This window comes from Scyliorhinus torazame, chromosome 12, assembly GCF_047496885.1.
Source record: "Scyliorhinus torazame isolate Kashiwa2021f chromosome 12, sScyTor2.1, whole genome shotgun sequence".
In the NCBI taxonomy this organism is placed as follows: domain Eukaryota; kingdom Metazoa; phylum Chordata; class Chondrichthyes; order Carcharhiniformes; family Scyliorhinidae; genus Scyliorhinus; species Scyliorhinus torazame.
The window spans coordinates 156,583-181,811 of NC_092718.1; the positions used below are offsets into that span (position 1 = coordinate 156,583).

General features: G+C 47.9%; 2 protein-coding genes across 2 annotated transcripts in view; one reads left to right on the forward strand and one right to left on the reverse strand.

Moving 5' to 3' along the window:
• cilp (cartilage intermediate layer protein, nucleotide pyrophosphohydrolase) overlaps nt 1-25,229 on the forward strand; it is a 56,296-nt gene that overhangs the window by 14,333 nt on the left and 16,734 nt on the right. The window contains exons 3-7 of the mRNA XM_072470253.1: nt 6,170-6,439; nt 11,842-12,024; nt 13,565-13,624; nt 19,119-19,433; nt 24,392-24,500. Of these exons, the coding sequence (XP_072326354.1) occupies nt 6,170-6,439; nt 11,842-12,024; nt 13,565-13,624; nt 19,119-19,433; nt 24,392-24,500 (937 nt within the window). The remainder of the gene's footprint in view (nt 1-6,169; nt 6,440-11,841; nt 12,025-13,564; nt 13,625-19,118; nt 19,434-24,391; nt 24,501-25,229) is intronic.
• Nucleotides 1,096-25,229, reverse strand: part of mtfmt (mitochondrial methionyl-tRNA formyltransferase) — a 158,358-nt gene continuing 134,224 nt past the window's right edge. Inside the window, exon 9 of the mRNA XM_072470255.1 lies at nt 1,096-1,328. Within this exon, the coding sequence (XP_072326356.1) occupies nt 1,164-1,328 (165 nt within the window). The 3' untranslated portion in view covers nt 1,096-1,163. The remainder of the gene's footprint in view (nt 1,329-25,229) is intronic.

The window sequence follows — 25,229 nt, forward strand, 5'->3', positions numbered from 1 at the left end:
CGTGTGGAGCGGTGGAGCTGGATAGGGGGCCAACGATAGGTGGAAATAGACATTTAGTTGTCCTTTGACAATCTGCGCACCTTTGTTCGCCATTCACACATTCTAATCTATTTATGTGCCACCATCAGCCCCTTCTCAGCGTTAATCTTTCCCGTTTACATTCCTTTTGTCTTCTGTCCTCGACACCTTTATCTATCTCCACTTATCGCTGGGCCACTCTCCAGGGGATTTCATTCCCAGATTGGAACCCGGGTCCTCCGATCATTACCCTGGATCTCTGGATTACTAGTCCAGTGACAATACCAGTCTGCCACTGCCTCCCCGAAACTTGGATTGAAGACTGTGGATATAGAAATGCTGTCTATTCTCCTAACTGCTGGATCACCTAACAATATTGCTCTCCCGGGATTCCTTGTTACAGCAGCATTCCCCGTACAGCTCAGCCGCTCCTGATCCTGGAGACTTGGATCTGGCTGCACTCTTTAAAGGAACTCTCATTCTCATTAGTATTCAGAACTGGAGAGTGGGTTACACCCACAGGACTCCTGAACTCCTGCCTGTTTCTTTTTGAATGTCTGGTGGTCCCACTGTCCTCTCCCTGAAATCCCGGAAATGTAGTGTGACCACATCTATAAACGTCCTATCGGCGAAGCTCTCAACCTCTTGCATTATTTTACAATGATGTCAGCTGCTGCCCGAGCTCCAAAACCTGGAGCTCAAACTGCTGCAAGTGACAAGACATACTGCACAAATGGTTATCCAGAACATAGGACATGTCTCAGTGTCCTCACCTTGTCCAGGGTGTCCATTCTCGAGAGTGGAGAAGGCCAATTATTTCTCTGTCTATGAACTGAAAATCTTGGTACTGGTAATAACTTAATTTATTACTGACAAAGGTTTACCAATGTTAATAAAACTTACTACTATTAATAGACTTTATTAATACTGATAAACATTCCATACACAATCCTGGCAGTAGTGAACCTTACTTAAGTATAAAAGATAAGACTCACCACCTACTCATTGATGTTTGTTATTAGTTAATATTTTTAACATTTTTTAAATTCCCAGTTATTTAAATTCAATCCTGAAGCAACATTACTCACCAGCCAATCACCTTACAGCTTTCCTGTGATGGGTCACAGTTGAGATTTTTTTACAAATCAGGATACCCATGCTCCTCTCAGCCTCTCTTCCCAAAGAATTGTAGGCGTCACTCGCATACTGTATTTATCTGCTCCCTGGTTGTAAATCTCCCACAGGTCTGCCTCTCTCCCCACAGATGTGTCAGTAATGTTTCTGTCTGGTTTTGAACCGGGACTCCTCACCTGTGGGGCAAATGTGATCATTACTACACGATGGAAGTTGCTTCAAGTTGTTTTATTGCACATAATCTCCTTTCTGGATCAGGGCGGCACGGTAGCACAGTGGTTAGCACTGTTGCTTCACAGCGCAAGGGACCCAGGTTCGATTCCCGGCTTGGGTCACTGTCTGTGTGGAGTCTGCACGTTCTTCCCGTCTGTGCGTGTGGGTTTCCTCCGGGTGCTCAGGTTTCCTCCCACAAGTCCCGAAAGATGTGCATTTTAGGTGAATTGGACATTCTGAATTCTCCCTCTGTGTACCCGAACAGGCGCCGGAATGTGGCGACTAGGGGATTTTCATAGTAACTTCATTGTAGTGTTAATGTAAGCCTACCTGTGACAATAATAAAGATTATTATTATTGAGGGCATCCTGGGAGGCTGGGATTTGCTTCCATGGTGCATAGGGGCCTGGGGATGAGTTCTGCCCTCCGCTTTGGTGGATATCCTGCTGTCCCCCTCTTGTTGATTCAGCGTCATGTTTTCTTCATTGGTGGGTGCTTGGCGGGGCCCGGGGAGGTATGGGACCTGGCTTGGGTCCTTTGAGGTGGTGACTGTGATTGGGGTGCTTGGCGGGGCCCGGGGAGGTATGGGGCCTGGCTTGGGTCCTTTGAGGAGGGGACTGTGGCAATATCCCTGTTTTTGTAGTTAATTATCCTTATCCTTTATAATCAAAAATGATTGATGAGGGAAGGGCTGTGGATGTTGTCTACATGGACTTTAGTAAAGCATTTGATAAGGCAGGCTGGTGCAAAAGATTAAGTCACATGGGGTCAGGGGTGAACTAGCTGGATGGATCCAGAACTGGCTTGGCCATAGAAGACAGAGGGTAGCAGCGGAAGGGTGATTTTGTGAATGGAGGTCTATAACTAGTGGTGTTCTGCCGGGATCTGTACTGGGACCTCTGCTGTTTGTAATATATAAATGACTTGGAAGAAAACGTAGCGGGTCGGATTGGCAAGTTTGCGGATGATACTAAGATTGCTGGAGTTGTGGATAGTGATGAAAATTGAACAGTTGGAGGCTTTTTCCTAGGGCTGAATTGACAATTACGAGGGGGCACAAGTTCAAGGTGAGGGGAGACATGTTCAGTGGAGATGTGCGGGGTAAGTTTTTTATGGAGGGTGGTGGTGCACTGTCAAGTGAGGTGGTTGAGGCAGATACGTTAGCGACCTTTAAGACTTATCTAGATAGGCACATGAATAGACGGGGGAGAGAAGGATACAGGCGGTTGGTCTGGATAGGACACGTGATCGGCACAGGCTTGGAGGGCAGAAGGGCCGTTCCTGTGCTGTACTGGATAGGACACGTGGTCGGTACAGGCTTGGAGGGCAGAAGGGCTGTTCCTGTGCTGTACTGGATAGGACACGTGATCGGTACAGGCTTGGAGGGCAGAAGGGCCGTTCCTGTGCTGTACTGGATAGGACACATGATCGGCACAGGCTTGGAGGGCAGAAGGGCCGTTCCTGTGCTGTACTGGATCGGACACGTGATCGGTACAGGCTTGGAGGGCAGTTCCTGTGCTGTACTGGATAGGACACGTGATCGGTACAGGCTTGGAGGGCAGAAGGGCCGTTCCTGTGCTGTACTGGATAGGACACATGATCGGCACAGGCTTGGAGGGCAGAAGGGCCGTTCCTGTGCTGTACTGGATAGGACACGTGGTCGGTACAGGCTTGGAGGGCAGAAGGGCCGTTCCTGTGCTGTACTGGATAGGACACGTGGTCGGTACAGGCTTGGAGGGCAGAAGGGCCGTTCCTGGTCATTGTTTGTTCAGTGGATTGGTTCTCATGGTGCAATTTCTTCCTTTGTTCCCTTTTTCCTTTGAGGTTCCCTGAAGGTTTGATCAGAATCTGACCACGTTGTTACCGTTCCTCACTCCACACTTGTATGGAATTATTTGGGTTCTGCTCTGGGCCAGTATTGGGCTTCAGTTGCGTGGTGTGGCATGTATATAACTTCCCTTAGAACTTGTTTTTTTTTACATTTTCTATTGTGTTTGTAAGAATGGGTATTACAAGTCTGTTCTTGACTGCTACATGGATGCGGATGGGTTAAGGGGACTGTGATGGGTCATTGTTGTCTTTGGTGCTGCTGGAGTTCAGAACGTTGGAGGGAATCCGATTATGACATGTAAAATTTATCCTGATTTCTTGTGATGATTGCGGGCCTGGGTTCAGAGAATCATAGAATTTACAGTGCGGAAGGAGGCCATCGAGTCTGCACCGGCCCTTGGAAAGATCACCCTACCCAAGCCCACACCTCCACCCTATCCCCATAACCCAGTAACCCCACTTAACCTTTTTGGACATTAAGGGCAATTTATCATGGCCAATCCACCTAACCTGCACATCTTTGGACTGTGGGAGGAAACCGGAGCACCCGGAGGAAACCCACGCAGACACGGGGAGAATGTGCAGACTCCACACAGACAGTGACCCAGCGGGGAATTGAACCTGGGAGCCTGGAACTGTGAAGCAACAGTGCTAACCACGATGCTACCGTGTCGCCCGGGTTGGCGTGGGAGGGTGTGCACCATTTAACTGTGTTTGTCATTGCCTCACCCTGTTTCTCCCTCATTCTCTGGTGGGGTTGTATAGATACCGAGTTTGTTGTGATGTTGTTCTCCTCTTTCACTCTGCACCCATTTAGGTTTGACGGGAATTATAGGCCAGTTAGCCTGACTTCGGTCATTGGTAAGATTTTAGACTCCATTATTAAAGATGAGATCTTGGAGGTGCATGATAAAATAGGACTGAGTCAGCACTTCTTTGTCAAAGGGAGGTCGTGTCGGACAAATCTGTTAGAATTCTTTGAGGAGGTAACAAGGAAGTTAGACAAAGGAGAACCAATGGACGTGATTTATTTAGATTTTCAGAAGGCCTTTGACAAGGTGCCGCATAGGAGACTGTTAAATAAGTTAAGAGCCCATGGTGTTAAGGGTAAGATCCTGGCATGGATAGAGGATTGGCTGACTGGCAGAAGGCAGAGAGTGGGAATAAAGGGGTCTTTTCCAGGATGGCAGCCGGTGACTAGTGGTGTGCCTCAGGGGTCTGTGCAGGGGCCACAACTTTTCACAATATACATTAATGATCTGGAAGACGGTACTGAAGGCAATGTTGCTAAGTTTGCAGATGACACACAGATCAGTAGCGGGACAGGTAGTATTGAAGAAGTAGGCGGACTGCAGAAGGACCTGGACAGGCTAGGAGAGTGGGCAATGAAGTGGCAGATGGAATACAATGTGGAAAAGTGTAAGGTTATGCACTTTGGAAGGAGGAATTTAGGCATAGACTATTTTCTAAATGGGGAAATGCTAAGGAAATCAGAAGCACAAAGGGACTTGGGAGTCCTTGTTCACGATTCTCTTAAGGTTAATGTGCAGGTTCAGTCGGCAGTTAGGAAGACAAATGCAATGTTAGCTTTCATGTCAAGAGGGCGAGAATACAAGACCAGGGATGTACTTCTGAGGTTGTATAAGGCTCTGGTCAGACCCCATTTGGAGTATTGTGAGCAGTTTTGGCCCCGTATCGAAGGAAGGATGTGCTGGCCTTGGAAAGGGTCCAGAGGAGGTTCACAAGAATGATCCCTGGAATGAAGAACTTGTCGTATGAGGAACGGTTGAGGACTCTGGGTCTGTACTCGTTGGAGTTTAGAAGGATGAGGGGGGATATTATTGAAACTTACAGGATACTGCGAGGCCTGGATAGAGTGGACATGGAGAGGATGTTTCCACTTGTAGGAAAAACTAGAAGCAGAGGACACCATCTCAGACTAAAGGGACGATCCTTTAAAACAGAGATGAGGGGCTGTTTAGCATAGGGCTAAATCGCTGGCTTTGAAAGCAGACCTAGGCAGGCCAGCAGCACGGTTCAATTCCCGTAACAGCCTCCCCGAACAGGCGCCGGAATGTGGCGACTAGGGGCTTTTCACAGTAACTTCATTTGAAGCCTACTTGTGACAATAAGCGATTTTAATTTCATTTTCATTTCATTTCAGCCAGAGGGTGGTGAATCTGTGGAACTCTTTGCTGCAGAAGGCTGTGGAGGCCAAATCACCGAGTGTCTTTAAGACAGAGATAGATAGGTTCCTGATTAATAAGGGGATCAGGGATTATGGGGAGAAGGCAGGAGAATGGGGATGAGAAAAATATCAGCCATGATTGGCCGAGTGGCCTAATTCTGCTCCTATGTCTTATGTTCTTATGGCCTTAAGCTTCAGTCAATTAAATCTATTTTGTGCGGCATCAATAAACAGCTGAGTTTACATGACGCAACAAAAGCTTTGACATCATGCCAACTGGAGTGCTGAAGATCTGTGCACCAAAAATAGTCAAATATTCACTTCCTCCACCGTTGACGCACTGTGGCTGCACCTTCCCAACCCAGGGCCTCAACTAGCAAGAAAGACAAGGGCATCAGCACCTCCCATCACTCTGATTGCAAATATAACGCTGTTCCTTCGTCATCACTGGTCAGAATTCGAGAACTCTCTCTCTTTCAGTGCTATAGCTCGACTGCAGCAGTGAGGAACGGGACCCAGCACTTTCTCGAGGCAAACTAAGATGGGCAATAAATGGCAACTTTGCCTGTGATACTCATATCCCAAGAAGCAATTTTTAGAATATCGTTTGCACCCAAAATGACAGAGCAAGGGATAAGAATCTTATTTTCTTCCGAATGCATTAATATTGGGGTTTTTCTTGATGTTCAGGGTTTCTTCTCGATATTTGACAGTCTGTGCATGGTACTAGTGTCAGGGAATCAACCAGTTCTCTATTACTACAGCAATAACTCTTGTATTTTTCAGCTCATTGGGAATGGACATCGTGGTTTAATATTGATCATCCTGGTGGGAGTGGAGACTTTGAGCAGCTCGATGCAATTCAACATTATTACAGGGAAAGAATATGTCTAAGACCAGTTGCTATTGAGGCACGGACCATACATGGCGTCCCGGCAAAGCTCACTGGAGAAATAGTGCATCTCAGTCCTCACCTCGGCTTCTGGTGTCTCAACAAGGAGCAACTTTCAGGGAAACACTGTTCAAATTATGCTGTCCGGTTCCGATGTCCCAAACGTAAGCAGAACACTCACGTTGGACACAAAATTACTTTGCAAACTATTTAACAAATGGTTTGTACTGGATTTTAGAAGGTAGTAGCAAAATAGTAAGATTACTGGGTTAATAATCCCAAGACCCAGGCTAATGTTCTGGGGATATGAATTCAAACCCTAGTGTGGCATTCCGAGGAATTTAATTTAATTGAATTAATAAATCTGGAATAAAAAAACTTGATTCTGGATGATGATCATGAATCTATTAGATTGTGATAAAAATCCATCAGTGGTTAACAAATGTCTTTCACCTCATATTTGGCCTGCAAAACAAGACCATATGATGTCGGAGCAGAAGGAGGCCATTCAGCCCATCGAGTCTCCTCTGTCATTCAATGAGGTCATGACTGACCTGATCTGATCATCCTCAACTCCGCTTTTCCTCCTTATCTCCATAATCCTCGATTCCATCATTGATTAAAAATTTGTCGATCTCGGCCTTGAACATATTTAATGACCCAGCCTTTGCAGCTCTCTGCGGTAGATACCAGGTTAGCTCAGGTGGTTAGATCGTGCTGTTAAGGACACGGAAATCGTGGGCTAGGTCCCCACAGTAACCAACGTGACTTACCTGTGTTGCAAAACTTGGTAAAAATTCCACGGATTCACAACTGTCTGAGCGAAGAAATTCCTTCACCTCTGTCCTAAACACCTTACTCGGAGATTATGTCCTCTGGTCCTAGTCTCTCTCACAAAGGGAAACAGCCCCTGGCAGCACATTAGCACAGTGGTTAGCACAGTTGCTTCCCAGCGCCAAGGTCCCAGGTTCGATTCCTGGCTTGGGTCACGGTCTGTGTGGAGTCTGCACGTTCTCTCCGTGTCTGCGTGGGTTTCCTCCGGGCGCTCCGGTTTCCTCCCACAAGTCCCAAAAGATGTGCTTGTTAGGTGATTTGGACATTCTGAATTCTCCCTCAGTGTACCCCGAACAGGCGCCAGAATGTGGCGACTAGGGGCTTTTCACAGTAACTTCATTGCAGTGTTCATGTAAGCCTACTTGTGACACTAATAAAGATTATTATTATTATCCTATGGCCGCGATTTAGCAGGCCGCATTAGCCACGGGCGCAAATCCTGTAATTGCTGCTAAATCTCGTTAGAGGCCAGAGATGGGATTTAAGCCGGTGAGATTTTGGTTTGGTTTTCTGCAGAACCTCTGATGATACAATAGGTTCACAACCAGGAAGGGCACAATCCAGATTTGCATGCAAGGGGAGATTGACAAATCTGTTAGAATCCTTTGAGGAGGTAACCAGGAATTTAGACAAAGGAGAACCAGAGTACGTGATCTATTTAGATTTCCAGAAGGCCTTTGACAAGGTGCCATACAGTAAGCAGTTAAATAAGTTAAGAGCCCATGGTGTTAAGGGTAAGATCCTGGCATGGATTGAGGATTGGCTGACTGGCAGAAGGCAGAGAGTGGGGATAAAGGGGTCTTTTTCAGGATGACAGCCGGTGACTAGTGGTGTACCTCGGGGGTCTGTGCTGGGACCACAACTTTTCACAATATACATTAATGATCTGGAAGAAGGAACTGAAGGCACTGTTGCTAAGTTTGCAGATGATACAAAGATCAGTAGCGGGACAGGTAGTTTTGAGGAAGCAGGGGGGTTGCAGAAGGATTTGGACAGGCTAGGAGAGTGGGCAATGAAGTGGCAGATGGAATACAATGTGGAAAAGTGTGAGGTTATGCACTTTGGAAGGAGGAATTTAGGCATAAACTATTTTCTAAATGGGAAAATGCTCAGGAAATCAGAAGCACAAAGGGACTTGGGAATCCTTGTTCACGATTCTCTTAAGGTTAACGTGCAGGTTCAGTCGGCAGTTAAGAAGGCAAATGCAATGTTAGCATTCACGTCAAGAAGGCTAGAATACAAGACCAGGGATGTACTTCTGAGGCTGTAGGGGCTGGTTTAGCACACTGGGCTAAATCACTGGCTTTGAAAGCAGACCAAGGCAGGCCAGCAGCACGGTTCAATTCCCGTGCCAGCCTCCCCGAACAGGCGCCGGAATGTGGCGACTAGGGGCTTTTCACAGTAACTTCATTTGAAGCGGTTTTCATTTCATTCATTTCAAAAGGCTCTGGTCAGACCCCATTTGGAGTATTGTGAGCCATTTTGGGCCCCGTATCTAAGGAAGGATGTGCTGGCCTTGGAAAGGGTCCAGAGGAGGTTCACATGAATGATCCCTGTGGACGTGGAGAGGATATTTCCACTTGTAGGAAAAACTAGAACCAGAGGGCACAATCTCAGACCAAAGGGACGATCCTTTAAAACAGAGATGAAGAGGAATTTCTTCAGCCAGAGGATGGTGACTCTGTGGAACTCTGCCGCAGAAGGCTGTGGAGGCCAAATCACTGAGTGTCTTTAAGATAGATAGGTTCCTGATTAATAAGGGGGTCAGGGGTTATGGGGAGAAGGCAGGAGAATGGGGATGAGAAAATATCAGCCATGATTGAACGGCGGAGCAGATTCGATGGGCCGAGTGGCCTAATTCTGCTCCTATGTCTTATGATCTTATTAATATATATTGTGACTGGCTGGGGTCCAAGCACCGATCCCTGTGGTACCCCCCACTGGTCACTGTCTTCCATTCAGATAAAGACCCTTTTAATCCTACTCTTTGTTTCCTGGCTGCCAACCAGTTTTCTATCCATCTCAATACACTACCCCCAATCCCTTGCTCTTTAGTTTTACATGCTCTTATGTAAGGCCTTGTTGAAAGCCTTCTGAAAGTCCAAATATACTATATTCACTGGCTCCCCCTCATCAACTCTACCAGTTGCATCCAGGAAGAATTCCAGTAGATTTGTCAAGCATGATTTCCCCTTCATCAATCCATGCTGACTCTGTCCGATCCTGCCACTGTTTTCCAAGTGCTCTGCTATAAAATCTTTGATAATTGATTCTAGAATTTTCCCCACTCCCGACGTCAGGCTGACTGGTCTATAATTCCCTGCTTTCTCTCTACCTCCCTTTTTAAATAGTGGAGTTACATTAGCTACCCTCCAATCTGCAGGAACTGTTCCAGAGTCCATAAAATCCTGCAAGATGACCACCAATTTATCCACTATTTCTACAGCCACCTCCTTCAGTACCCTGGGATGCAGATTCTCAGGCCCTGGGGATTTATCCGCCTTCAATCCCATCAATTTCCCCAACACCATTTTTCTACTAATATTGATCACCTTAGTTCCTCCCTCTCACTAAATCCTGTGTTCTCCCAACATTTTTGGTATGTCATTGATGTCCTCCAGAAGACTGGAGTATGTATTTAGTTGCTCAGCCATTTCTTTGTTCCCTATTATAAATTTCCCTGGTTCTGACTGTAAGGGACCTACATTTGTCTTCACGTAACTATAGAAACATTTACAGTCAGTTTCTATGTTCCCTCTCATACTCTATTTTCCCCTTCTTAATCAATTCCTTGGTCCTCCCTTGCTAAATTTTAAACAGCTCCCAATCCTCAACCCTGTTGTTTTCCTTGGCCAAATCGTATGCTATTTCCTTAGATATAATACTATCCCTAATTTCTCTTGTAAACTTTTTACTTTGTGCTAGACAGGAATAAACAATTGTTACAGTTCCCCCATGCTCTCTTTGAATGTTTGCCATTGCCTATCCACCGTCATTCCTTTGAGTAAGCTTTCCTAATCAAACTATTACAATCCCAGGCCAGAGCACAACAGTGTTCAGGACACTGGGCAGAATGCCCAATATTTTATTCTAATTTTGTAAGAGAGTGAGGAAAGGAGACCTTGCTCCAGGAGTGATCTCATGAAGAAATAGGGATTTGGTTTATTAAAGCAAACTTTATTACTAACACAGTATTAAAATATCTTTAACACAGCACCTGAAAATAAATTACTCAAACAATGCTAATCAATGCAGTAAGACAGTAACCCTTAACTGCTATATTTAGTCCCACTTAAACAACCAAAAAGAACCATCCTAGCTGTCAATCCACTTTGAATAGCTGGTATTTAGGAATACCCACTTTCCAGAGATGTTCTCTGAGACTGTTTTAAATAAAAGACCTGAATTGTGTCAGAACCATCCGGAAACTCTGGCTGTCTTCAGAAGCAGCTTCAGCTCGACTTCGAATCAGACACGTCTGAATTGCTTCGAAAGATTGCTACTCTGTCTACAGAAATATCTGTAAGTGAACTGCATTGAGAAGTCAGCTTCTTTTCGTAGCTTTTCCTCAAATGCCACTGACCTGCTTTCTGCAAAATGCCTGATAACTTAGTTCCACCCAGTAACAACTTCATCTTACCAAGCTGAAATCTAATTAACTCCACAGGGAGCCCCCCTTGATCCAAACAAAGCTGCATTAGCCTAAGCTTTTTATGATGGCTCAATTGCAGCCCTGGGCCCCAAAATCTTAGTGATCTTTCAAACTAGGATTTCTTTTAAAACATGACTGCAGCAGTGTCACACGCGAACCCAGACCTTTAACCCTTCCTGTAAATGTAAAAAAATATAAATAATCTTTATTAGTGTCACAAGTAGGCTGACATTAACACCGCAATGAAGTTATTGTGAAAAGCCCCTAGTCGCCACATTCCGGCACCTGTTCGGGTACAGAGGGAGAATTCAGCTGGTACGGGAATTGAACCCACGCTGCTGGCTTTGTTCTGCATCACAAACCAGCTGTCTAGCCCACTGAGCTAAACCATCCCTGCAGATGATCTAATTGTCCAGTCAGGATCATATTGAGTAGCGCAGCAGGATCAAGGGGAAAAGAGCCTGTTTGGCTTCTATTTGTTATACTCTTACTTTCTTTCAGGAAAGTTATCAAAGATTTATTTGGTTAGCATGAATATCAGTCATAATTAGTCAACTCTGGGGCAGCACGGTGACGCAGTGGTTAGCACTGCTGTCTCACGGCACCAAGGTCCCAGGTTCGATTCCGGCTCCGGGTCACTGTCCGTGTGGAGTTTGCACATTCTCCCCGTGTTTGCGTGGGTTTCGCCCCCACAATCCAAAGATGTGGATTGGCCACGCTAAATTGCTCCTTAATTGGAAGAAAATTGGGTACTTTAAATTTTTTTTAAAAAATGTAATTAATGAACCAACTCTCGGTATAACTTTGTGAAAAGGCTGAGCTGGAAAGTCCTACACATAGTGCAACTTTTTAAAAACCTCACTTTTCTCTTTATCCCAAAAGTTTGGAGGCATTTATCATGTAGTCATCCTTGGCTTTCTGCTAATCTGTCTGATTTGACAGTCGAAGGTTGACTTCCTAGTTTATTGGGAAGAGCATGGTTTATTTTGAAAGAAGAAAGGAATAAATAAAAAATGTAGAGCAGTACTGATAAATATGCAAGACAAGAATTTATAACAAATATTTTGTCTTTTCCCTCAGGACCCTTGACTGCTGTAACTTGGAGTTCCTGGTCCGTGTGGGCGGCCTGGGGCTCCTGCACAGCAGCCTGTGAAGAGACAGGAGTGCAGGTACGGAGGCGGACCTGCTCCACACACAACAAGGAGCAGTCATGTCCAGGTCCTGTGGAGGAGGGGAAGATGTGCAAGGGCCCAGCTTGTAAAAGTATGTGCAAATGATATCTTTAACCCTTTTGGGATTCCATTTGCGAGACTTCAATGATGTCTGGTTAGCTACAGTGGAAATGTTGATCTGCTTCAGAAATAACATGAAGATTTCCAAAATTATCCCAAAACAAATGAAACTAGTTATCAGGTCCAAGGACCATCTGCTTCCTCCAGCTCCTACTTCCTCACTTCTTATCTTCCATCAGAGGCCTTGTGAAGCAGTGGGTAGCATCCCGACCTCTGGGCCAGAGGATCTGGGATTGAGTCCCACTGACGGCCAAGGAAGGTGCGTTCATAATGCAGTCAAACAGGTTGAATGTGTCAATGGCTGGCGGTAAGAGCAGGGGAGACACTTGGTCACCATACTTGATAAAGAATTGTGCCCCTTAACCAAAGGCCCTGGCGCCTGGTTCCAGTAACAGACAAAGGTCTGCCTTTAGTGCACCACTGGATTGGGAAGAGAATTGGAAATTGGAATTACCCCTTCCATCAGTAGATGCTAATTATTTTTTATGGCACCTATTCCCCTGACAAAGCAGGAACCATCGAAGGCAATAATCTAATTGGTTTAGTTTTCATGGAACTTCGCCATTTACTTTCCAGTCAAATATGAAATGTGACTGTCATTTATTATATTTAACAACACTGCACACACCAGCAAAACATTGCTGAACTGGCCCCTGAGGGAAGTTCAGAGGAACGTGCAAAGCGGCTACGTATTATCAGAGGGGGGAGAGGGCATCAGGGGAGGAATGTGAGTACCAGGGAAAGGTCTTCGGGGAAGGGGAATCGACTCCGGAGAAGGAGCAAATATCTCAGGGTTCAGGAGCCATGACTCATGGCTACAGGGGGAGGATTGGGGAGCAGGGGGAGTGACTCAGGGCTACAGGGGGAGGATTGGGGAGCAGGGGGAGTGACTCAGGGCTACAGGGGGAGGATTGGGGAGCAGGGGGAGTGACTCAGGGCTACAGGGGGAGGATTGGGATGCAGGGGGAGTGACTCGGGGCACCAGGGAGAAGACTCCAGGTCAGAAGAGGTAGAGGATAAAGTGCAAAACCCACTGTTTCTTAAGGTTCTTGCTGCTCCTGGACCACAGATTTCTTGAAAAGCTCTGATACAGGGAAGGGAAGCTTGGGTCGGTCTGGTGGGTGGGTCACCACAGTGTCTGGATGGCATCGGAAGTGCCAGGGTATCACCCTAGCCAGAGCCCCCCTGCTTGGGAGCCGTCGATTGCTTGAGAGACCCAAACCCCCCCCCCCCCCCCCCCCCCTCCACCCACTCAAGTGGCGGTACACCAGGTCCATGTTAGTGGAGACCGGTGCTAAACAGCACTGGGCCGGATCTCCGAGGTGAGTCCGGGGCAGAGGCACTTCAACAATATGCAAATCTGGTTCCCGCCCATTGTGGGCATCAGTGAGATTTACCGGCCTCATTGCGCCTGACTCCGAACGCAACATGTGGGATGTAGATCATCGGGTCTCTGGGATTTATCAGGTTTCAGTCACATTAATTTTTTCCTATTTGTATTCTGCTGACAGCAACTCTTGGAATTTCCACACTGAACATTTCAATGGGAAGTGGCACGGAGCAGCCAGCTGGTAATAAATAGCCCAATTTACTGACTTCACTTCAATGTCTGCATGAAAATAAATCTCATTCACTAAATTTGTTTTGAAATGAAACTCCAGTCACATTATTCTGTGTTTTATTTGCAAAGCCAAACTTTAAATTTTCCTAAATTCTTTCTATTAGACTCCTGAATTTTACTCAGAATCAGTTTGAATTATCACTAAATCCAGCCATTTCTTAATTCTATTAAGAACTTGAGGAAATTGGCAAAATATATCAAATCTATCTGTGGCCATATATTTATTTGTCAGTTTTAAGATTCTTTTGGGATGGATTTACTGGTTTTATTGCTGCCTTTCTTGCAAGAATGCTGCAGGATATTATTTTATGGAACATGTGAGGAAGCGAATTCTGCTGCTGGTGAACCTGATAAATGCTTTCCCGAAGTTTACTCTTTTTTTTCTTCCAACAATCTGTTCACTGATTTCTCGCTGAGTCAGATTGAAGGGCAATACAACAGCCTCTAAGATTCCTGGATTTTTACAACTAATGCACAAAAAGAAATGCTCCCTGCCCTTAAAAGTTTCCCAACATTTGGCTGGGTACAGCACCACAAAACAAACCTTGCTCTGAAAGAGCACCGTCTTGGCCTTGTTAAATCCCACCCGTGGCTTGGTGAGGTCACCCCCAATGTACTGGTAAACCCGGATCTGATTCCCCACCCAGCTACAGTCTCTAATCGCCCTGGCCCACCTCAGAATAGTTTCCGTGTCCTGGAATTTGTGCATATGCAAAACCACCACCCTCGGCCTCTGTCTCAGGAACTGAATGGAACAATCCACCTCTGGGGCCTTATCAAAGATCCTCTCCTCCACCAACTTCTCAAACATTCTTGAGATGTAGCCCATGTCACCCGTCCCCTCCACTCCCTGCGGCAAACCCACGATTCGCAGGTTCTGCGACCTGGATCGACTCTCCTGATCATCCACCCTCACACACAGCACCTTGATGGCCTCCCCCAGCATCGCCCCCCCCAATGAAACGATCCTGTCATTATGGTCCGACATCGACCTTTCCACCTCTTGGATCATCGCATCTTGCACTTCCAACGCTTCTCCACACGGTCCAACGACCACCAAGAGGAGCTGCTGCTCCTCAATCGCCCTCGACCATTCTCCCTGCATCGCCTTTTGAGGTCGCCAAAATTCCCCCTTAACGAAGTCCACCAATTGCTCCACCGGAAGTGTGGCAGGCGATGGCGCCCCTTCCCCTCCACCATTTTGTCCAATGATGCTGCGTCACGTGCATTTTCCAACTCCGCAGCTCAGGCTCTCTCTCTGACTTTTGCCAGGTCTGATACATAGAATCATAGGTTTTACAGTTCAGAAGGAGGCCACCCGGCCCATCGAGTCCCCACTGGCCCTGGGAAGCAACACCCTACATAATCCCCCCCGCCAAAGTTCCACTCTGGGAGAGAAACCATCTCTGCTCACACTTCACACTTTATCCACAAATGGGATAAATGGGCAGAAAGGACCAAAACCAACAGCTCCACACAGGAGCCACCTTGTGTGCAGCCAATCAGATCGTGGTCACCACCAGAAGTGGTACATTCCCCTTGTTAATCAATCCCTTGGTCTGCCTTTGCTGAATTTTAAACTGTTCCCAATCCTCCGGTCTATTGCTTTTTCTTGCTAGTTTGTATGCCTCTTTGAATCTAATACTATCTCTAATTTCCCTGTAAGCCAGGGTTTGGCCATAGTTCCCTTTCTACTCTTGCACCAAATAGGGATAAACAACTTTTGGAATTCACCTATTCGAATGCTGCCATTGCCTGTCCACTGTCCTTCCTTTCAGTAATGTTCGCCAGTCCGTCATTGCCAGCTCATGCCTCATATCATCATAGTTACCTTTATTAAGGCAAAGGACCCTGGTCAACACCTTGATAAAGAATTCTACCATATTATGGTCACTCATCCCCAAGGGTTCTCTCACAACTAATCCTTTCTCATTGCACAACACCCAGTCCAGGATGGCCTATTCCCTTGTTGGTTCCTCAATGTATTGGTCCAGAAAACCATCCCAAAAACATGCCAGAAATTCCTCCTCTATTGTACGATGGATTGGATTTGATTTGTTTATTGTCACGTGTACCGAGGTGCAGTGAAAAGTATTGTTCTGCGTACAGTCCAGACAGATTGTTCCATACATGAAAAGAAAATACATAACAGGGCAAACATAAAACACACAATGTAAAAACAGAGACACAGGCATCGGGTGAAGCATACGGAGTGTAGTCCTACTCAGTAGAGAAGATGTGTGAAGATATCAGTTCAGTCCATAAGAGGGTTGTTTAGGAGTCTGGTAACAGCGGGAAGAAGCTGTTTTTGAATCTGTTAGTGCGTGTTCTCAGACTTCTGTATCTCCTGCCCGATGGGAGAAGTTGGAAGAGCGAATAAGCCGGGTGGAGGGGTCTTTGATTATGCTGCCCGCTTGCCCAAGGCAGCGGGAGGTGTAGATGCAGTCAATAGATGGGAGGCAGGTTTGCGTGATGGACTGGGCTGTGTTCACGACTCTGTAGTTTCTTACGGTCTTGGACCGAGCAGTTGCCATACCAGGCTGTGATGCAGCCCGATAGGATGCTTTCTATGGTGCTGTAAAAGTTGGACTGGGTGTTGTGCAATGAGAAAGGATTAGTTGGCAATCTTGGTGTGTAAAAGTTGGTAAGAGTCAATGTGGACATGCCGAATTTCCTTAGTTTCCTGAGGCAGTATAGGTGCTGTTGTGCTTTCTTGGTGGTAGCATCGACGTGGGTGGACCAGGACAGATTTTTGGTGATGTGCACGCCTAGGAATTTGAAGCTGTTAACCATCTCCACCTCGGCCCCGTTGATGCTGACAGGGGTATGTACAGTACTTTGCTTCCTGAAGTCAATGACCAACTCTTTGATTTTGCTGGCATTGAGGGAGAGATTGTTGTCGCTACACCACTCCACTAGGTTCTCTATCTCCCTCCTGTATTCTGACTCGTCGTTATTCGAGATCCGGCCCACTATGGTTGTGTCATCAGCAAACTTGTAGATGGAGTTGGAACCAAGTTTTGCCACGCAGTTGTGTGTGTACAGGGAGTAGAGTAGGGGGCTAAGCACGCAGCCTTGCGGGGTGCCGGTGTTGAGGACTATTGTGGAGGAGGTGTTGTTGTTCATTCTTACTGATTGTGGTCTGTGGGTCAGAAAGTTGAGGATCCAGTTGCAGAGTGAGGAGCCAAGTCCTAGGTTTTGGAGCTTTGATATGAGCTTGGCTGGGATTATGGTGTTGAAGGCAGAGTTGGAGTCAATAAATAGGAGTCTGATGTAGGAGTCCTTGTTGTCAAGATGCTCTAGGGATGAGTGTCGGGCCAGAGAAATGGCGTCTGCTGTGGACCGGCTGTGGCGGTATGCGAATTGCAGTGGATCAAGGCGTTCTGGGAGTATGGAGGTGATGTGCTTCATGACCAACCTCTCGAAGCACTTCATTACGACTGTTGTCAGGGCCACTGGATGGTAGTCATTGAGGCACGTTGCCTGGTTCTTTGGCACCGGTATGATGGTGGTCTTCTTGAAGCAGGTGGGGACCTCGGAATGGAGTAGGGAGAGGTTGAAGATGTCCGTGAACACATCTGCCAGCTGGTCCGCGCAGGCTCTGAGTGCATGGCCAGTGACCCCGTCCGGGTACATCTCCTTCCGAGGGTTCACTTTCAGGAAGGCCGATCTGACTTTGGAAGCTGTGATGGTGCGTATGGATGTGTCCAAGGCTGCTGGGGCAGTTGACAGCGGTTTGATTGTTTCCTGCTCGAACCGAGCACAGAATGCATTGAGTTAATCGGGGAGGGGTGCGCTGCTGCCAGAGATACTGTTCGGCTTCGCTTTGTAGCCCGTTATGTTGTTTAGTCCTTGCCACAACCGCCGAGAGTCTGTCTGTGACTCTAGCTTGGTTTGATATTCTCTCTTGGCGTTCCAGATGGCTTTGCGGAGGTCGTACCTGGATTTCTTGTATAGGTCAGGATCGTCTGTCTTGAACGCCTCAGATCTGTCCTTCAGTAGGGAGTCAATCTCACAATTGAGCCATGGTTTCCGGTTGGGGAACACACGTACTGCTTTCTTTGGCACGCAGTCGTCCACACATTTGCTGATGAAGTCTGTGACGGTGGTGGCATACTCATTTAGGTTAGTCACTGAGTTCTTTAATATGGACCAGTCCACTGTCTCCAAGCAATTACGCAGCAGCTCTTTTTCCTCGGACCAGCACTGCATGACCTTCTTCACTGGATTCTGCTGCTTACGTTTCTGCTTGTATGCCGGGAGAAGAAGCACCGTCTTAGACACTCTTGAGGTTGGCCTGGTTGTGACTAATTTGACTCACCCAATCTATATGAAGATTAAAGTCACCCATAATCACAAATGTTTCTTGATCACATGATCTCTGATTTCCTGTCTAATGCTATTCCCAACATTACCACTGCAGTTTGGTGGTCTGTAAACAACCCCAACTAATTTTTTTTGCCCCTTGGTGCTTCTTGACTCGACCCATTCAGCTCTAAAATGAGCACACTCCCGGGGGGGGGGGGGGGGGGGGGGGGGGGGGGCGGATGGATTATTGCACCCTGTGGGATCATTACAGCAGGATCGTTACACTGGGGAAGAGGGTGAGTGATGACACTCGGAGTCATCACTTTGTGGAGTCTGAATCATAGAGATTACTCATGACCAAGAGCTGTGGAAGTTCTGGTCTCGTGGTCGGGTCCTGGTTCAGACCAATTGTTTTCTGCCTCTACGGAGTTTGTTTCTGGGAATCCCCCTGTTCTACCTGACCTCCCAGATTCCACTGGGTCAGAAAAACGGGTCGAGGTCATGTTACGCAGATAAGATTTCCACTGGGCCCTGGATCTGTCACTGATTCCAGTTGCCACCCACAACACTAGTTCCTGCAAGAAAGAGATGTTTGTGAGATGTTGCTATGTTGTAAAGTGACAAGTACCAGAGGATGTAGTCTGTCTGTTGCACTTTGTGATCCCTGTATGTGCAGTCACGCTAACACGCATGTTGAAGGACATTTTATGGCCTATCTGTAACTGGCCTGCTTTGTGGCTGCACATCTCTCAAGCTTTGAAGGAACAATGTCCCCGGGGTAATTTTCCCTCTTTATTATTAGGCAAGTAACTATTGGCAATTGATTTTGTTCCATTAAATTCTCTTGTGACAATCTCCCCATCACATTGGCAATGCTTAACATTCAGATGGAAAGATGAAAATCTCATCTCTTTAATTGCAGAAGGTCACTGACCTGTTAAACCGACTTCCTTTCTCAGAGATATTCACATTCATTTGCTACTTTATGGATTTCCAAAGAGTGGAATATTCCAAATGATCAAATTCCTTAATTTGCTAAAATCATTATTTTCCTCTCTACAGATGTTTTTCTTTGTCTCAAACATATTAATTCTTTTGTATTGAAACAGTTGATGTGAATCAGTTGTGTGTTGCAGGTTGCCAGCGGAGATGTGTTGTGGGTCGTGTCAATGACGAATGCAGTCAGTGCATCTGCAAAGAACATCAGCTTTACGGTTTTGTACGTCTACAAGACGGTGCTCCAGCCTCAAAAGCAACTGTCCACCTGTGGGGAAATCCAGATAAATTCCTGACCACCTGCGATGGAAAGGGAATGTTTCAAATTCCCGGTCTTTGTCCTGATGGCAAAACAACTTTAAAAATTAAGAAGGCTTATTATGGAACAGCAGTTGTCACACTGAATATAAACAACAGCAAAATGTCTACCATTCAAGTCAAACTCAAGAGATCTGGTAATAATTGTTACTCCTGGAAGAGCTTTACAACTTACATCCAACAGTAATATATAGTTAACACTGCTCCCTCACTGTGCCAGGGACCCGGGCTAACAATGCTGTCTCACAGTGCCAGGGACCCGGGTTAACACTGCTGCTCACAGTGCCAGGGACCCGGGTTAACACTGCTGTCTCACAGTGCCAGGGACCCGGGTTAACACTGCTGTCTCACAGTGCCAGGGACCCGGGTTAACACTGCTGCTCACAGTGCCAGGGACCCGGGTTAACACTGCTGTCTCATAGTGCCAGGGACCCGGGTTAACACTGCTGCCTCACAGTGCCAGGGACCCGGGTTAACACTGCTGTCTCATAGTGCCAGGGACTCGGGTTAACACTGCTGCCTCACAGTGCCAGGGACCCGGGTTAACACTGCTGTCTCATAGTGCCAGGGACCCGGGCTAACACTGCTGCCTCACAGTGCCAGGGACCCGGGCTAACACTGCTGCCTCACAGTGCCAGGGACCCGGGTTAACACTGCTGTCTCACAGTGCCAGGGACCCGGGTTAACACTGCTGTCTCACAGTGCCAGTGATCCGGAATAACATTGCTGTCTCACAGAGCCAGGGATCCGGGTTAACACTGCTGTCTCACAGTGCCAGGGACCCGGGTTAACGCTGCTGTCTCACATTGTCAGGGACCCCGGTTAGCACTACTGTCTCACAGCGCCAGGGACCCGGGTTAACACTGCTGTCTCACAGTGCCAGGGACCCGGGTTAACACTGCTGTCTCACAGTGCCAGGGACCCGGGTTAACGCTGCTGTCCCACAGTGCCAGGGACCCGGGTTAACACTGCTGCCTCACAGTGCCAGGGACCCGGGTTAACACTGCTGTCTCACAGAGCCAGGGACCCGGGTTAACACTGCTGTCTCACAGTGTCAGGGACCCAGGTTAACACTGCTGTCTCACAGAGCCAGGGACCCGGGTTAACACTGCTGTCTCACAGTGCCAGGGACCCGGGTTAACACTGCTGTCTCACAGTGCCAGGAACCTGGGTTAACACTGCTGTCTCACAGTGTCAGCGACCCAGGTTAACACTGCTGTCTCACAGTGCCAGGGACCCAGGTTAACACTGCTGTCTCACAGTGCCATGGACCCGGGTTAACACTGCTCTCTCACAGTGCCAGGAACCCGGGTTAACGCTGCTGTCTCACATTGTCAGGGACCCGGGTTAGCACTACTGTCTCACAGCGCCAGGGACCCGGGTTAACACTGCTGCCTCACAGTGCCAGGGACCCGGGTTAACACTGCTGTCTCACAGAGCCAGGGACCCGGGTTAACACTGCTGTCTCACAGTGCCAGGGACCCGGGTTAACACTGCTGTCTCACAGTGTCAGGGACCCGGGTTAACACTGCTGTCTCACAGTGCCATGGACCCGGGTTAACACTGCTGTCTCACAGTGCCAGGAACCTGGGTTAACACTGCTGTCTCACAGCGCCAGGGACCCGGGTTAACATTGCTGTCTCACAGTGTCAGCGACCTGGGTTAACACTGCTGTCTCACAGTGCCAGGACCCGGGTTAACACTGCTGTCTCACAGTGCCAGGGACCAGGGTTAACACTGCTGTCTCACAGAGCCAGGGACCCGGGTTAACACTGCTGTCTCACAGTGCCAGGAACCTGGGTTAACACTGCTGTCTCACAGTGCCAGGGGCCCGGGTTAACACGGCTGTCTCACAGAGCCAGGGACCCGGGTTAACACTGCTGTCTCACAGTGCCAGGGAACCTGGGTTAACACTGCTGTCTCACAGTGTCAGCGACCCAGGTTAACACTGCTGCCTCACAGTGCCAGGGACCCGGGTTAACACTGCTGTCTCACAGTGTCAGCGACCCAGGTTAACACTGCTGTCTCACAGCGCCAGGAACCTGGTTAACACTGCTGTCTCACAGTGCCAGGGACCCGGGTTAACGCTGCTGTCTCACAGTGTCAGCGACCCAGGTTAACACTGCTGTCTCACAGTGCCAGGGACCCGGGTTAACACTGCTGTCTCACAGTGCCAGGAACCTGGTTAACACTGCTGTCTCACAGTGTCAGCGACCCAGGTTAACACTGCTGTCTCACAGTGCCAGGGACCCGGGTTAACACTGCTGTCTCACAGTGCCAGGGACCCGGGTTAACACTGCTGTCTCACAGTGCCAGGAACCTGGTTAACACTGCTGTCTCACAGCGCCAGGAACCTGGTTAACACTGCTCTCTAACCCTAACATAACCCTAACCCCACCACCAGGAGGTTCCCCTCCAAGTCACTCACCATGGACATATATCGCCATTTCTTCACTGTCGCTGGGACAAATCCTGGAACTCCCTCCATAACAGCACAGTGGGTGTACCTGCACCCCAGGGACTGCAGCGGTTCAAGAAGACAGCTCACCCCCACCTTCTGAAGGGCAACTCGGGATGGGCAGTAAATGCCAGCCCAGCCATTGAAGACCATATCTCATAAAGGACTGCCGAACTTATATTGATGCGTTGGTTGTGGAATCGCTTCGCTCTGTCTGTTGCTTGCTGCTTATGCTGTTTGACACACAAGGAGTCCTGTGTTGTAGCTTCTCCAGGTTGACACCTCATTTTCCGATATGCCTGACACGCTCTCCTGCTCTCTTCATTGAACCAGGGTTGATCCCCAGGCTGGGTGGTAATGGGGGAGTGGGGGATGTCCCGGGCCAGGAGGCTGCGGATTGTGGTTGATACAATTCTGCTGCTGCTGATGGCCCACAGCGCCTCCTAGCTGCCCAGTCTGGAGTTGCTAACTCTGTTCAAAGTCTATCCCATTTAGCGCGGTGGTAGTGCCACACAACACGATGGAGGGTGTCCTCAATGTGAAGACAGGACTTTTTCTGCACAAGGACTGTGTGGTGGTCACTCTGACCGACACTGTCAGGGACAGATACATCTGCAGCAGGCAGGTTGGGGAGGATGAGGTCAAGTATGTTTTTCCCTCTTGTTGGTTCCCTCACCACCTGCTGCAGTCCCAGTCCAGCAGCTTTGGTGTTATAGAGTTATAGATGTTTACAGCACAGAAACAGGCCCTTCAGCCCAGCTTGTCCATGCTGCCCAGTTTCTATCACTAAGCTAGTCCCACTTGCCCGCATTTGGCCCCTATCCCTCTATACCCACCCTGCCCATGTAACTGTCTAACTGCTTTTTAAAGGGAAAAACTGTACCCGCCTCTCCCACTGCCTCTGGCAGCTTGTTCCAGACACTCACCACCCTCTGTGTGAAGAAATTTCCCCTCTGGTTTACTTTGTATCTCTCCCCTCTCACCTTAAACCTCTGCCCCCTCGTTCTAGACTCCTCTATCTTTGGGAAAAGATGTTGACTATCTACCTGATCTATGCCCTTCATTATTTTATTGACCTCTATAAGATCACCCCTAAGCCTCCTATGCTCCAGGAAAAAAAGTCCCAGCCTATCCAGCCTCTCCTTATAACTCAGACCATCAAGTCCTGGTAGCATCCTCGTAAATCTATGTCCTTTAGGACCCGGCCAGCTCGGTCTGTGGTGGTATTACCGAGCCAGTCTTGGTGATGGACATTGAAGTCCCCACCCAGAGCATGTGAAATGAAATGAAATGAAAATCGCTTATTGTCACAAGTAGGCTTCAATTGAGGTTACTGTGAAAAGCCCCTAGTCGCCACATTCCGGCGCCTGTTCAGGGGGGCTGGTACGGGAATTGAACCGTGCTGCTGGCCTGCCTTGGTCTGCTTTCAAAGCCAGCGATTCTGCCCCCTTGCCACCCTCAGTGCTTCCTCCAAGTGATGTTCAACATGGAGAATACCGATTCATCAGCTGAGCGGGGAGCAGTATGTGGTGATCAGCAGGAAGTTTCCTTGCCCATATTTGACCTGTCACTTCCAGTTATGCCACGTCCAGTCAAGAATGGTGGTGGACAATTAAACAGCTCACTGGAGGAGGAGGCTGCATAAATATCCCCATCCTCAATGGTGGAGGAGCCCAGCGCATCAGTACAAAAGACAAGGCAAAAGACAAGTAGCATTTACTGCAATTCAGCCAGAAGTGCCGAGTGGATGATCCGTCTCGGTCTCCTCCGGAGGTCACAGACGTCAGTCCTCAGTCAATACGATTCACTCCAAGTGATATCAAGAAACGGCTGAAGGCACTGGATATTTTTTTTAATTTGTGGGCGTGCCAATTCATCATGTGGGCGTCGCAGGCTGTGCCAGCATTTATTACCCATCCCTAATTACCCTGGTGGGAGCAGTTAAGGGCAACCACATTGCTGTAGGTCTGGAGTCACATGTAGGCCAGACCGGGTAAGGACGGCAGATTTCCCTCCCTAAAGGACATTAGTGAACCAGATGGGTTTTTTCAACAATTGACAATGGTTTCATAGTCATCATTAAACCTTTATTTCCAGATATTTTATTGAGTTTAAATTCCACCATCTGCAGTGGTGGGATTCGGACCCGGGTCCCCAGATCATGACTCTGGGTCTCTGGATTACCAGTCCAGTGACCGTACCACTGCACCACTGCCTCCCCGCAAAGGCTGTGGGCCCTGACAATATCCCGGCATTGTACTGAAGACTCGCGCTCCAGACCTTGCTGCACCCCTAGCCAAGCTGTTCCAGTGCAGCTACAACACTGGCATCTACCCGGCAATGTGGAGAATTGCCCAGGTGTGTCCTGTACACAAGAAACAGGAAAATCCAACCGGCCAATTACCGCCACTAACCTTTTCAGAATTGTCTGACTTTACTTTCAATTTAATCCTATCCTTGACTTCCTGATTTGGGCCAGGGGAGGGGCTGGAAGATGAATGCAAAATCACTTGGGCCAATCTATATAATCAGGAAATGATCAATATACCCAGTAGCTCAGATGCAATCACTCCAGGGTCGTACATAACCGTCTAGAATTGTTTGATTTGACTAAATCTTGATTTTTGTGCAATGCAGAAAAGCCGTACATCCGGAACCAGCCGGTGGGCAAAGCCAGGCGTGAGGGACAAAGTGTAACATTCTGTTGCAAGGTTCAGTGTAATCCTCCACCAGACAAATACTTCTGGTAAGAACCGCTTTTAGTTAAATTTAAAATGATCTTTTTTCTGTTTTTAGTCCCTTCATGGCCACTTCCCTCTCTTGGTCCGAAATGTCTGTAGCTCATTCCCTGTGCAAACTATTCTGGGACATGGCAACTTATTAGCTGAAGACACAGCATCAAATAGTGAAAGGAACTAATTTGGATGTGGCAGGGCCGAGAGTCAGAACATTGGAGAGCTTGGGAGAGGAGGCTTGGAGTGGCTGAGGTTGCATCACGCCAGGAAGCACTTTCACAAGGTTAGAGTTTGGAAAGGGTGAGATCATGGAAAGATTTGAATACAAGGTGCAGCAGAGATTTACCAGAATGGCTTCAGGGATGAGGAACATTAGTTGCTAGGTTAGCGGGCAGCACGTCAGCACAGTGGTTAGCACTATGACTTCACAGCTCCAGGGTCCCAGGTTCGATTCCCCGCTGGGTCACTGTCTGTGCGGAGTCTGCACGTTCTCCCCGTGTCTGCGTGGGTTTCCTCCGGGTGCTCCGGTTTCCTCCCACAAGTCCTGAAAGACGTGCTTGTTAGGTGAATTGGACATTCTGAATTCTCCCTCTGTGTACCCGAACAGGCGCCGGAATGTGGCGACTAGGGGATTTTCACAGTAACTTCATTGCAGTGTTAATGTAAGCCTACTTGCGATGAGCAGCTCCTCAAACAGAGTCACAAACATCCCCCACATTTTCTCAACCCCCTCTGAAGAG